Source organism: Alexandromys fortis, unplaced genomic scaffold, assembly GCF_014885135.2.
Source record: "Alexandromys fortis isolate MF-2015 unplaced genomic scaffold, M_Fortis_MF-2015_v1.1 scaffold_56, whole genome shotgun sequence".
NCBI classification, from domain to species: Eukaryota; Metazoa; Chordata; class Mammalia; order Rodentia; family Cricetidae; genus Alexandromys; species Alexandromys fortis.
The window spans coordinates 1,818,694-1,830,255 of NW_026067935.1; the positions used below are offsets into that span (position 1 = coordinate 1,818,694).

The 11,562-nt window shown below is 48.0% G+C and overlaps 1 protein-coding gene across 2 annotated transcripts in view; it reads right to left on the reverse strand.

Annotated features, from left to right (window-relative positions):
* The window catches only part of Adgrd1 (adhesion G protein-coupled receptor D1), a 113,784-nt gene extending 102,723 nt beyond the window's left edge, over positions 1–11,061 (reverse strand). The window contains exons 1-2 of one of the 2 annotated variants that reach the window (XM_050146597.1): positions 10,467–11,061; positions 10,330–10,366 (exon numbers count right to left, since the gene is read on the reverse strand). In XM_050146597.1, coding sequence (XP_050002554.1) covers positions 10,330–10,366; positions 10,467–10,532 — 103 coding nt within the window. In that variant the 5' untranslated portion in view covers positions 10,533–11,061. The remainder of the gene's footprint in view (positions 1–10,329; positions 10,367–10,466) is intronic. The other variant, XM_050146598.1, reaches the window with a different exon arrangement.
* Positions 11,062–11,562: the final 501 nt, after the last annotated feature.

An 11,562-nucleotide genomic window follows, 5' to 3' on the forward strand; every position in this document is an offset into this window, starting at 1 on the left:
TGAGCCAGGCACAGTGACCTGTGCCTTGTGCCCATATGCAATTAAGGTTTAGGGAACTCGCTCTGCTCTTCAAAAATAACATTTTGAAGTAGTCATTAGTGAACTACCCAGTGCTCCTTTATCTCCATCACCGCACCAGTGCTCCCTCATCCCCATCACCGCACCAGTGCTCCCTCATCCCCATCACCCCACCAATGCTCCCTAATCTCCATCACCGCACAAGTGCTCCCTCATCTCCATCACCCCATCAGTGCTCCCTAATCTCCAACACCCCACAAGGGCTCCCTCATTCCATCACCCCACCAGTTCTCCCTCATCCCCATCACCCTGCAAGTACTCCCTCATCTCCATCATCCCACAAGTGCTCCATCATCTCCATGATCCCAGCTCCAACGTATCCTTCCCTCCCTCTTGCAAGTTGGAAGGATTAGAAGTTCAGAGCCAACCTCCATGATATAGTGAGTTCTAGGTCAACCTGCTCCATGAGACCCTGATTCAAATAAATACATAAATAAATAGAAATTTTCTGAGGTTTTACATTTAGCTGATTTTGAAAATTTCTATGCAGGAAATAAACCGAATCAAACCGTAAGGCAACATTCATGAAGTATATATGACAGAAACTCAATTTCTTTTTTTAGATGTATTCAATTTAACATATTAATAAAATTCCTGTGGGCTAGGAATAAGGTTCAGTGATAGAATGTTCAACTAATATGTTGGATTCAATCCTCAGAAAGAAAAGAAAGAAGGGGGGAAGAAGGGAGGAAGAAGGAGGGAGGAAGGGAGGGAGAGAGGAAGGGTGGAAGGAAGGAAAGAAGGAAGGAAGGATGGAAGGAAAAAGAAAATCTATCAATGAAGAGGAACTCAACAGAAAGCTTAGGTGCAGTAAGACAGTTGGAGGAAGAAGAAAGGAAAACATTATAAAGCAGCTCACCCTCCCAGCCGGACTTCTTCTGTTGGAATGGCAACCAAGAAGCCAGATGTGTGAAGCCGATAGGTTCTGACAGAGATTCAGAGGGAGTCAGTGTCAGGTTGGCCTTTCCGGAGGACAATTTGGCTAAGTTGATGCAGAGGTTAAGGGCACTTTTTCTCTGGTGTAACTCTACTCCCAGGAATTTAACTCCGGAGGCTCTCAAATGTACGATCAAAGACCTGTACACAAAGTATTAGCTGTGGAATGTTCCCACAGGGACGAAAACCAGAGAGTAGCATGGATGCTCATCCTCGGAGAGCTGACTAAATAATCAGAGCGTATGTGCAGTGAGCTGGTGTGCAGCCGAAGAAATGGTGAAGAATGACATGCATGGGTTGACATCAGAGTGGCTCAGAAGAGCTGGCTCTATAGCTTGCTGGTAGAATGCTTGCCTAGCGTACGAACACCCTTGGGCTCTAGACCCAGCAAAACACACACACACACACACACACACTTGGTTCCTGTAATGTTTTGTGGTTTTGTTTGTTGACAATGAGTGTGCTCACTTGTTAGCCCAAGCTGGCCTCAAACCTGACATCCTCCTGCCTCTACCACCCAAGTACTAGAATTATCCATGTGTGAGACTATAGTGGGCTTACAATGTTCTTTAATTGGTATTGTTAGGGAGAAGCAAAAACAACAACAAAAACTAAACCAAACCAGACAAACAAACAAAAAAAAAAACCCGCCAGGTTGGCAAACTGTGGGTAAAAGTGCTTTCTAGGCAAGCCAGTTAACCTAAGCTCAATTCCCGATCCCACAGTGAAAGGAGAAAATTGACTCCTCCAATAACACACGCACACACACACACACACACACACACACACACACATATGCATGCACACACAACATGCACACTCTTAACAATGTCTAACACATTGTAGCTAGACAGGGATAGGAAGCTCTGATATTCTGTTGCACGGGAGATTGACTACGGAGAGCAGCCATGTCCCATGAATCTCAAAGGCTAGCAGAAGTCAGTCTAATTCTCAGGAAGCTGAGGCAGGAGGCTCAGGGGTTTGAGGCCAGCATGGGCTGCATTGAAACCTTGTCTCAGAAAAACAGCACAAATAAAAAAAAAAGCTGAAAGAAGGGAGTTTGAACGTCTTTACCATGAAGGGTGATAAATGTCTGTGGAGATGGAAGTCTACTCTGATCTCACAGTGTGTGCCCACACCAAGAGAAGACGTGTGTACCTTTAACACCCCAGGTTCTGTGTTCTTAGGAACCAGTTCAAAATAAGGCAGGTCAGTGAGTTGACTCAGAAAGTGTGCCACCAAGTATGCCACCCTGAGTTTGCCTGCTGGATCCACAAGGTGGAAGGAGAGAACCAACTGCTTCAAGTTGTCCTCTGACCTCACGCACACACTGTGACGTGCACACACACACACACACAATCACACACTGTGACATGCACACACACACTGTGACATGCGCACGCACACATACACACACAAATAATAGATAAGTGTAAAAGAAAAGCTGATTAAAATAATAAGTAATAAAAATAATTTAACCAAATAGAATAATAAAGATCTTCAAATCTTCGATTTCGGCGCTAGGGAAGGTGAGTTGGGGAGACAATGAGTTCAGGTCAGTCTAGTCTACGGAGTAAGAATCTGTCTCAAAAAAAACTAAAATGAGCCGGGCGATGGTGGCGCACGCATTTAATCCCAGCACTCGGGAGGCAGAGGCAGGCGGATCTCTGTGAGTTCGAGACCGGCCTGGTCTACAGAGCTAGTGCCAGGACAGGCTCCAAAGCCACAGAGAAACCCTGTCTCGAAAAACCAAAAAAAAAAAAACCCTAAAATGAATAAATTTTAAAATATATATATCAAAGTGATAAACAGGCATTGTGGCACACGACCTTCAATTCCAGCACTCGAGAGGCAGAGGTAGGTGGATCTCTGTGAGTTTGAGGCCAGCTTGGTCTATGTGAGTTCCAGGCCAGCCAGAGCTATGTAGAGAGACGTTGCCCCCCCAAACACATGAAAGAAAGAAAGAAAGAAAGAAAGAAAGAAAGAAAGGAGGGAGGGGGGGAGGGAGGGAGGTAGGGAAGGAGGGAAGGGGGAAAGAAAGAAAGAAAGAAAGAAAGAAAGAAAGAAAGAAAGAAAGAGAGAAAGAAAGAAAGAAAGAAAGAAAGAAAGAAAGAAAGAAAGAGAGAGAAGGAAGAGTCACATTGCTAGTACGTCCTACTTTCCAAGCCTCTGACCTGCTTTCCTTGGCAAAACACTGCTAAGTCCCACCTTCAAAATCGGGGGTGGGGGGTGGGGTCCGCGTCGTCTTGGGGCAGCGTTGACACGATAATCCTAGATGACAGCTAAAGTACATTTCACACCTCATCTCTTGAACCTCACATTGCTGGCTCCGTGTGCCAGGTTGGGCCTTGACTACTTTACACGCTGCTGTGATAAAATGTCCGGCGGGAAGCAACACCAGGAAGGATTTTCTGCAGGCTCACAGTTCATCATGGCGGAGCATGAGCAGCTCGGCCACAGTCAGAAAGCCGCGAGAAGTGAACGGAAGCTGGCTCTCGGCTCGCTTTCTCCTTCCGGGTTGTGTAGGATCCCTAGCCATAGGATGGCACTGTCTACATTTACGGGTAGGGTTCCAGTTAGCTCTATCAACTTGACACAGCCTGGAGTCCTCTAAGAGAAAAGCCTCAACGGATGAATTGTTTAGATCAGATTGGGCATGTCCGGGGGGCGGGGACATATCTTAATGGCTAATTGATATAGGAGGGCCAAGCTCACTGTGGGTAGCAGCATTCGCTAGGTTGTCTAAGAAAGATAACTGAGCCTGAGGCAAAGAACAAACCAGGGTCCTCCACGATTTCTCCTTCAGTCCCTGCCCTGACTTCCCTCACTGAGAGAATGTGACCTGGGAGTCACAGTTAAATGATTTTATCTGTGTTTATAATCTTCTACAGATGAATATATAATTAGAGTCACAGTTTATCTGGTTACGCCAGATAAACCCCTTCTCCCCTCATTGTTGCTTTCGGTGAAAGTGTTTCATCACAGCCAGGGCAATCAAACTGCAACGGTGAGTTTTCCTACCTCAATCAACTCAATCTAGAGAATTCTCCACACGCATGCGCAGAGATTTGCCTCCTGGATGGTTCTGAATACTGTTGAATTGGAAACATTAACCTTCACGGTTTTCCCCGTCCCTTTTGTGTTCCCACACAACTCCCAAATGCAAGCCAAAAACAGAAAAAGTCCTCCACTGGGGCCTTAAGAAATTAATCAAGGCCTAATCCTGCATGCAGCCAGGAAGCAGTGCCGGGCAGTCTCCAGCTGGGAAAGGCCGGACTCGGAAAGGCAAAAATCCAAAGCTTTCGTTTTCAACGTCGATTTTTTTTAACCCCAGAAGCCGAAGATATTCGGTTTTTAAAACCCTCCAGGGCTTGTTATTCAATTCATGTGGGAAAAAAAAAATCAGAAACAGAAAGAATATCTATTGGCGAAGACCAACTTTTGGGTCTTCAGAATCCACCTCTGCCACTAAGCCACGCAGACACAGTGGCTTCTTGCCATCTCTAGTGAACAAGGCTACAGCCGGTTCTGGGCAGAAAGACTGACCAGTGAAGGTGTGGAGTCACCCCAAAACAAGCCCATGCAAAGGAGATGGGATGGGAGATTTGAGCTGAGCACATTTGTCACCATAGTGTCGGCATGAACCCCAAAGCAGGACAAAGCACCCACACCGCTCCCCTTGTCCTCTGACTACAGCATGAATCTGTCTACACGTACAAAGTCAGGGGACAAGGCTGCTTAAGAGGAAGGACGGTGGGGCGAGGTGAGCCCCGGAAGGATGGCATTCAAGGTAGTTAACGAGCAAGATGACTGGACACAGGAGCTAGAGCAGAGGCCAGAGCAGCCTACACAGAGCCGTGGCCCGCCTCGGAGCAGGAAAGCAAAAGCAGGGGAGAACAGCCATCCTCTCTGGTCCTAGAATAGACCCATGTCACACTGTGGGAAGCTTCACCTGGGATCACCAGGTCTCCCATTTTCTATTCGATAAAGTGTAAATCTCAGCACTCTTTAAAGAAACTTCTCTTTGAGACCATTACAGATCACCCCCAATTAGCCAAAATCCATAGAACATAGAGCAAGCGATCACGGGTATCCAGGCCCAGTTGGTGTATCTACGATACAACTCCAGCAAGGAACATCAGGGAGCATCTCAGAAGGCAAGGGTAGGGGTTTCCAAGGGCCAGAGGACCAGGAAATCTGCTGTGAGACTATATGCCCTAGAAATAACGAGGCAGCCTTCACCATGATTCTTCAACAGTATGGCTGCATAAACAAGACCCGAACAGAGCCAACAATAGTTATGGCAGTGTGAAAGGGGGCTATCACAGGGCCCCAGCCCTAAATGACGAACTGCGGGCAGCTAAGAAATGCTGACAGTACAATAATTATTTCTTCCCAGCCATGAACTACCTCATCTATTTTTGCTTATTTTTTTTAATTTTTAATTTATTTATTTATTTATTTTTGGTTTTTCGAGACAGGGTTTCTCAGTTAGTTATGAAGACAGTCCTTGAACTCGTTCTGTAGACCAGGCTGGCCTCGAACTCACAGAGATCCGCCTGCCTCTGCCTACCGAGCACTGGGATTAAAGACTTGCTCCACCACCGCCCAGCTCATTTTTGTCTATTTTTTTAAGGCAAGGTCCTTTGTGGACCAGGCTGACCGTGAACTCAGAATCTTTCTGCCTCTGAGTGCTGGCATGATAGGCGTTTACTAATTGTGCTGACTCAAGATGCCTGCTTTTGAAAGATGTCAGAAATACAGATGTTTTAAATTGGATTTTGAAATTTTTCACCGATGCTAATATCACCAGTTTTTTTTTTAATTAAAATCGTGTGGTGTTAATAAGATGGGCTAGACCCAACCCACAGGCTCCTTGAACTCCCAACAGGGTCAGATCACCCACACAGTCCTCGAAGTTTAGTAAGAGCAAGACAGCCTCGATCTTTTATGGAAAAGGATAATATATGGCTGTTTTCAAACCGCGAAGGTGAAAAGCCTGTCACAGTTAGTCACATGGCCACCTCAGAATCCCACAGGGATGGCAGGCCGGTCTCAGGGAGCAAACAGCCTCGAGGGCTGAAAATAATGGCGTGGAAAAGGCAGAGAAATGAGAAGGACGGGGAAGGAGGAAGGGAGAAGAGGAAGAAAGAGAAACAAAGACCAAAGATGGGGGAAGATGACCGAGAGAAAAGTTGGAGACGGGAGTAAGGAGGGGGTGAGAGAACAGAAAGAAGGAAAAAGTTGGAGAAAGGTTTTAGTCTACAGCATAACCGTAAGCCAGTTCTTCAGAATTCATTTTTCACGCATATCTAATGTTCCACTGATCTAATATCAGTTTGCTTTGAGGAGTAGGGAGGGAGGGATAGAGAGAGCTGAATATCAACACTCAAATCCTCCACGTCTTATCTCTTCCCTTCCCAGGCTGGCTCCCGTGGGGTCGGGGACATCCCTTTGGGAACGCTCCTTTGGGCTCTGCTACCAAAACACTACAGAAGCCTCTCTGTGGTGGAAAAGTTGGTCTCTCTCTGCCATCTGTAGCTGGCCTTGGACACCAAAGCTCTTTTCCCTGAAGGAGGTTGCCTGCTGTCTCGACGGTCTGCAATACTGTTCCCCGTGTTTTTCATAGCTACTTCTTTCTAACCTGGGTCTCCGTTCCCTCTTGCAAGACTTCCTGATTCCAACGCATCTTGCTCTGTTTTCTCAGCGTGGTGCCCCACGACCATGTTTTAGTTATGGTCTTTTGTCTGCCTCATCATCTTGCTCTTTGAAGGTGGCAGAGGGAGGGGGGGTCCATCTCTTCTGTATCATGTGTCTGCTGCATCACATTACAGCCTTTCTGTGTGGATGCGTGCGTGTGTGTGTGTGAAATTCAGGTTTCTGCATTTGCAGCCTCCCGTTTTAAATGTTAGTAATTAAAAACATAACTATATAGGTAGAATGAATGATAGAGTATAAAAACAACTAGACAGATATAATTAAACATAAACATAGAATGACCACAGAATATAATTATATGCATAAAATATATTTATACATCTAGCATCTGCTAGAAAAATCTCTACTTGCTATGTTTTCATGTTTTTGATATGGAATAAACATTGTTTTTAAAAATTCTATTATGGGGGCTGGAGAGGTGGCTCAGTGGTTAAAGCTCTGCCTGTTCTTGCAAAAGGACATGGGTTTGATTTTCCACACCCACATGGCAGTTCGAAACCATGTATAACTCCAGTCTCAGGGGAGCTGATGTCCTTTTCTAACTTTCACGTGCATAGGGCATCCATATGGTGCACAGACATACATGTAGGTAAAGCATGCATGCACATAAAATTTTCTTTTAACAACTCCACTGTGAATACATATTCTTATTTATGTATTTTTGTTTTGCTTCAAGACAGCGTTTTCTCTGTGTGTTGCTGCCTGTCCTGGAACTCACTCTGTAGACCAGGCTGGCCTCGAATTCACATTGAGATCCACCTGCCTCTGTCTCCGAGTGCTGGGGTTAAAGACATGCACCACCACCACCTGGCTTATATATTATTTTTTGGCTGGCCCAGCAAAGACGGAGAAGGATATTTCTACTGTGACCTGGTGGTTACAGAAGTCCTTCGTAAGCTGCTTCATAAATAACAACTATCGTTGTCTGCTTTGTATGCCAAGCAGAGCTGTGAAGTCTGGGGCTGTCCTGGAATCGGCAGACCCCACGGCCTGGAAGGAAACTAGGTAACGACGCAGCTTGCTATTTTTCTCAAGTTTCCAGTCCCTCGTTGCAAACATCATCTATAAAAGGACATGTTTATAAACTTTTACAAAGTGGCCGGCAATCTTGACGAATGCCATTTATGGGTTTGGATCGACCAACTTCAGCGCATCCTAGGTCACCCTGGGGAACAGAGGGCTATGAACCAGGACCTGGGGTGTATGTGAGAGTGTCTCAGATGAGTGTAGGGGTGAGTCCCCTCTCTGGAGTCCCCCTTCCACTCCTGGCTTCCCTCTCAAGTGGGAACTTGGAGCTAAATGGGCCCTAACTACAGCTCTTAGAATTCGGCGTCAATGACAGCCCATGGTCACAGTCACAGGGAGACTCTGAAGGTGTTGGCACTCCGAAGAACCTCGTACCATTTTTGAGATTTCTAAAACTAAGCGATCACTCACATGGTAAATACCTGGTGACCTGGGTCAGCCTAGACACCTAAACACGGGGAGCTGAAAATGCAGGTGGCCTCAGCTGGTTCTCTGTTTACAGGATATCAGCACTGTCTTTACAAAGACAAGGCACGGAAGACGGTTGATGGCTGTTTTCTGAGTCCTGCCTTGTGCATATGGACAGGGATGGAGCCAGGAGGAAGCAATGAAAGATAACAGTTTATCGCGAGTTTTCTGTGTCACTCCTAGGTGAACCCCCCCACTAGGTGTCAGTTCCCCTAACTCCCTCCAGATGGCGTCATCTCATTCCTGTGAGCTTGAACTAACCACTCCGGCTACAGGCTTGCCATTGACTAGCAGCTGTGCAGGTGTGTGTGCACAGGTGGGAGCCAGCTCTGGGTGCTTCTTAAGCTGCTTTGGGCAATCCCAAGGACACTCCCTTCCTTGGCAGGTGACATCCAACCCTGACTCTCACTCTGTGTCTGGGCAGTCCCTTGGCTTATGCATCAACCCTGTGCCCATCTGGGGCTCTCATGGTTGGGGAGCCTGTCAGGGGTCAGGTTTTCCTAAAGTCTCTTTTGGGGCTTCTTGGGCTTTGGAGATAGGAGGAGAAATCCAAAGAGGTCTTGCAGAGAAGGCTGGATATTATTAAAAAAAAAAAAAAAAAACATAGCCTAAGTCCAAAATGTAAGAAAAGACAAAAATAAGTTGGGGGAGGTGTGAGGAAGTAGAGTGGAGAGGATGAAAGAAACAAGGAACAGAAACAGAGAGAGGAAAAGAAGGAGGAAAACTGGAAAAGAGAAAAAATGAGCGGGGAGGCAGAAAGGAAGGAGGGGAGAGGGGGAAGACAGTCTCTTGGCTGTGCCCTGTGGTCAGTGGAAGCAGAAGGAAGAAGGACAAAGGAGCTACTAGGGATGGGAGTGGGGACCAGAAGGAAGCCCTCTCAGCCTAGTCTGGGACTTTGAGAGGCACCTAGGATCCCTGGCCTAGGCTCCGGGAACCCTCGGGCCGTTATTGAGGGTGCTCTACCAGGAGAGACTTTGTTCTCCCCAACATCAGGTCAGGTGCGAGGCATCCTACACAGAATAAAGCTGAATTGGCACCACTGAAGTTCAGAGTCCAGGATGCTAGTTCATGTGTGGAGCGGAGGTGTAAGTATGTGCAGACATGTACACGTGTGTACAGACATGTGTGCAGAAACTCAGTCAAAGGACAAATTCCGCAAATGGCCCTTGATGTTTTCTCTCCTCAGACCAGCAATCCGCACAGTTCTGGGTCTGACTGACTGAAGATACCTTTTGGTATGAGTAGCCCCCCCATATCAGAAGGGAGGGAGATATTTCCCTAAAACAGTTTCAGTATGTCCTCCAGAGCCTCATCCTCTCTTCTGCCCTTCACCATGGCTACCGTGTTGGCTCGTGAGCACTGGCTGGGCAGGGCCCCTATTAAGAGGCAGGCTGATTTGGTTGATCAGTTCTGCTGGGAACCCCAGTGTCTCTGAGCTGAGTCACAGGCTTCTTCGTCGTGACCCACCAGGCTTTCCCAGCAATGGTCAGACATGCTTGTTCTTTGGCTCTAACCTTCAATGACAACCCCAGTCCCAGAAGACCTACCGCAAGCAAGCTGCCAGTCTCTTCCTATTCGCCCCCACTGCAGATGTGGCAAGCCTCCTATCTGTAACAGGGTTGGACTTCCAAACAAGTGTCACCTTGTACGTCTAAAAGGGGGAGTTACAACAGCCAAAGGCAAGTGTTCTGATCCCCCCCACACATACCCTCACTGTGTATGTCCAGCACAAGTGGAAGGCACCACATCGTGGTGGCCAAGACCCTTGGAAGGGACAGTCCACAGCACCATGAGGTTGGAGGCACCAGGGAGAGTTCCCATGGTGGTGATCTACGTAGGTACAAGAAAGAGCAAAAGACACCCTACTCTTTTAATTAAGAGTCTGTCTAATATGTCTCCTTAATTAGAAGACACCTAACCTGGATCAAGAAGCAGCTGGGACAGAGGCCAGCTTCCTCACTAGCAGCCTGAAGGCGCTGGTCACACCAGAGTTGTTGTCTCAAAGGACAGAATGTATTTTCTGGGGCTTCGACTAATGGTTTGTGGCGTACCCCAAAGGCAAGGAGCAAAGCGTACAATCATCAAAGCAGGAAGGGATCTTACCTGGGTGTTTCTGGGATCTAGGCTGGGTTCCGCACATCTGTAAGGAAAGGTCATAGGGTAAGTGCGGGAACAGGCTCCACAGACGCATCCCAGCTGACTGGGCGGCCCGGGGGCTATCTTAGCTGCCTGGGCATTACCTGAAAGCTGCTGAAGGACCAGAGTAGCCAGGCCCAGTGGCAAGACAGTGCTGGCAGATCCCTCATGGTGGGAACCAGGCAGTGGGATCTCCCACAGTCTGCCGGGAACCTCTCTACCTCCAACTTCCTGAGGACAAGGGCATCTTCATCACAGGTCTCTAGCCACAAAGTCTATCCCCTAAAGTTTGTGCCTGAGCTCAGTTGGGGCGATTCTCCTCTCCAAACTGGAGTCTTCAGGGACCCAGAGTCTGGATGCAGCTCCGGGTTGAGTGAGCACTCCTCCTTGGCTCCACCAGCAACCCCAAGCTCCTGGCTGCTGCTGCTGCTGCTGCTGCTGCTGCTGCTGCTGCTGCTGCTGCTGCTGCTGCTGCTGCTGCTGCTGTTGCTGGACAGACCAGGGCTCAGGAGTCTGTGTCCTGGGCCGGGGACTGGCCGGCACTTGCCTCCTGTCTCAACCCAGAGCTCAGAGCTCAACTCGCAGCTTGGAGCTCAGCGATGTCTGCGCTGCCTCCCTCTGCAGCTGAGCTCCGCCACACCTCGTTGGCCCAGAGTCCAGCCCGTGGCTTTGGGTGGAGAGCCAGAGTGATGTCAGTGGGCCTCAAACTTTGTTCTCCTCTATTTATATCCGTCCCACTCTGGCTTTTCCTGGGTCCTAACACCAGTCTGCTAGGAACTGCTGAGCCCTTCCCGGGACTTTCCCATCGGAAGGTGGCCAGGCAAGCCTGGGCTGTACGTGTGTGAGGGGGGATAAAAGTGTGAATGGGAGTGCAAGTGTGGGGGAGGTTGTGAGAGTGAGAATGCGTGTGAGAGTAGTGTTGAGAGTGTAAGTATGTGGGGTGAGAAAGTGTGTGTGTAGGTATATGCATGTAAGCGTATGTGTCAGAGTATTGGGGGTGCAAGAAAGTGGGTATTGAGGGCTAGTGTATATGGGTAGGGGGAAGTAAGAATAGGTGTAAGTGAAGAATGAAGAGAGGGGTAAAAGTGGAGGAGTGAGACTGCGCGTAGGTAGGTGCGAGCAAGGGTGTGTGGGTGTGAACGTAGGGAGATACAGGTGGCAGGAATATGTGTGGGGTGTGGGTGAGTGCAGACCTATGCA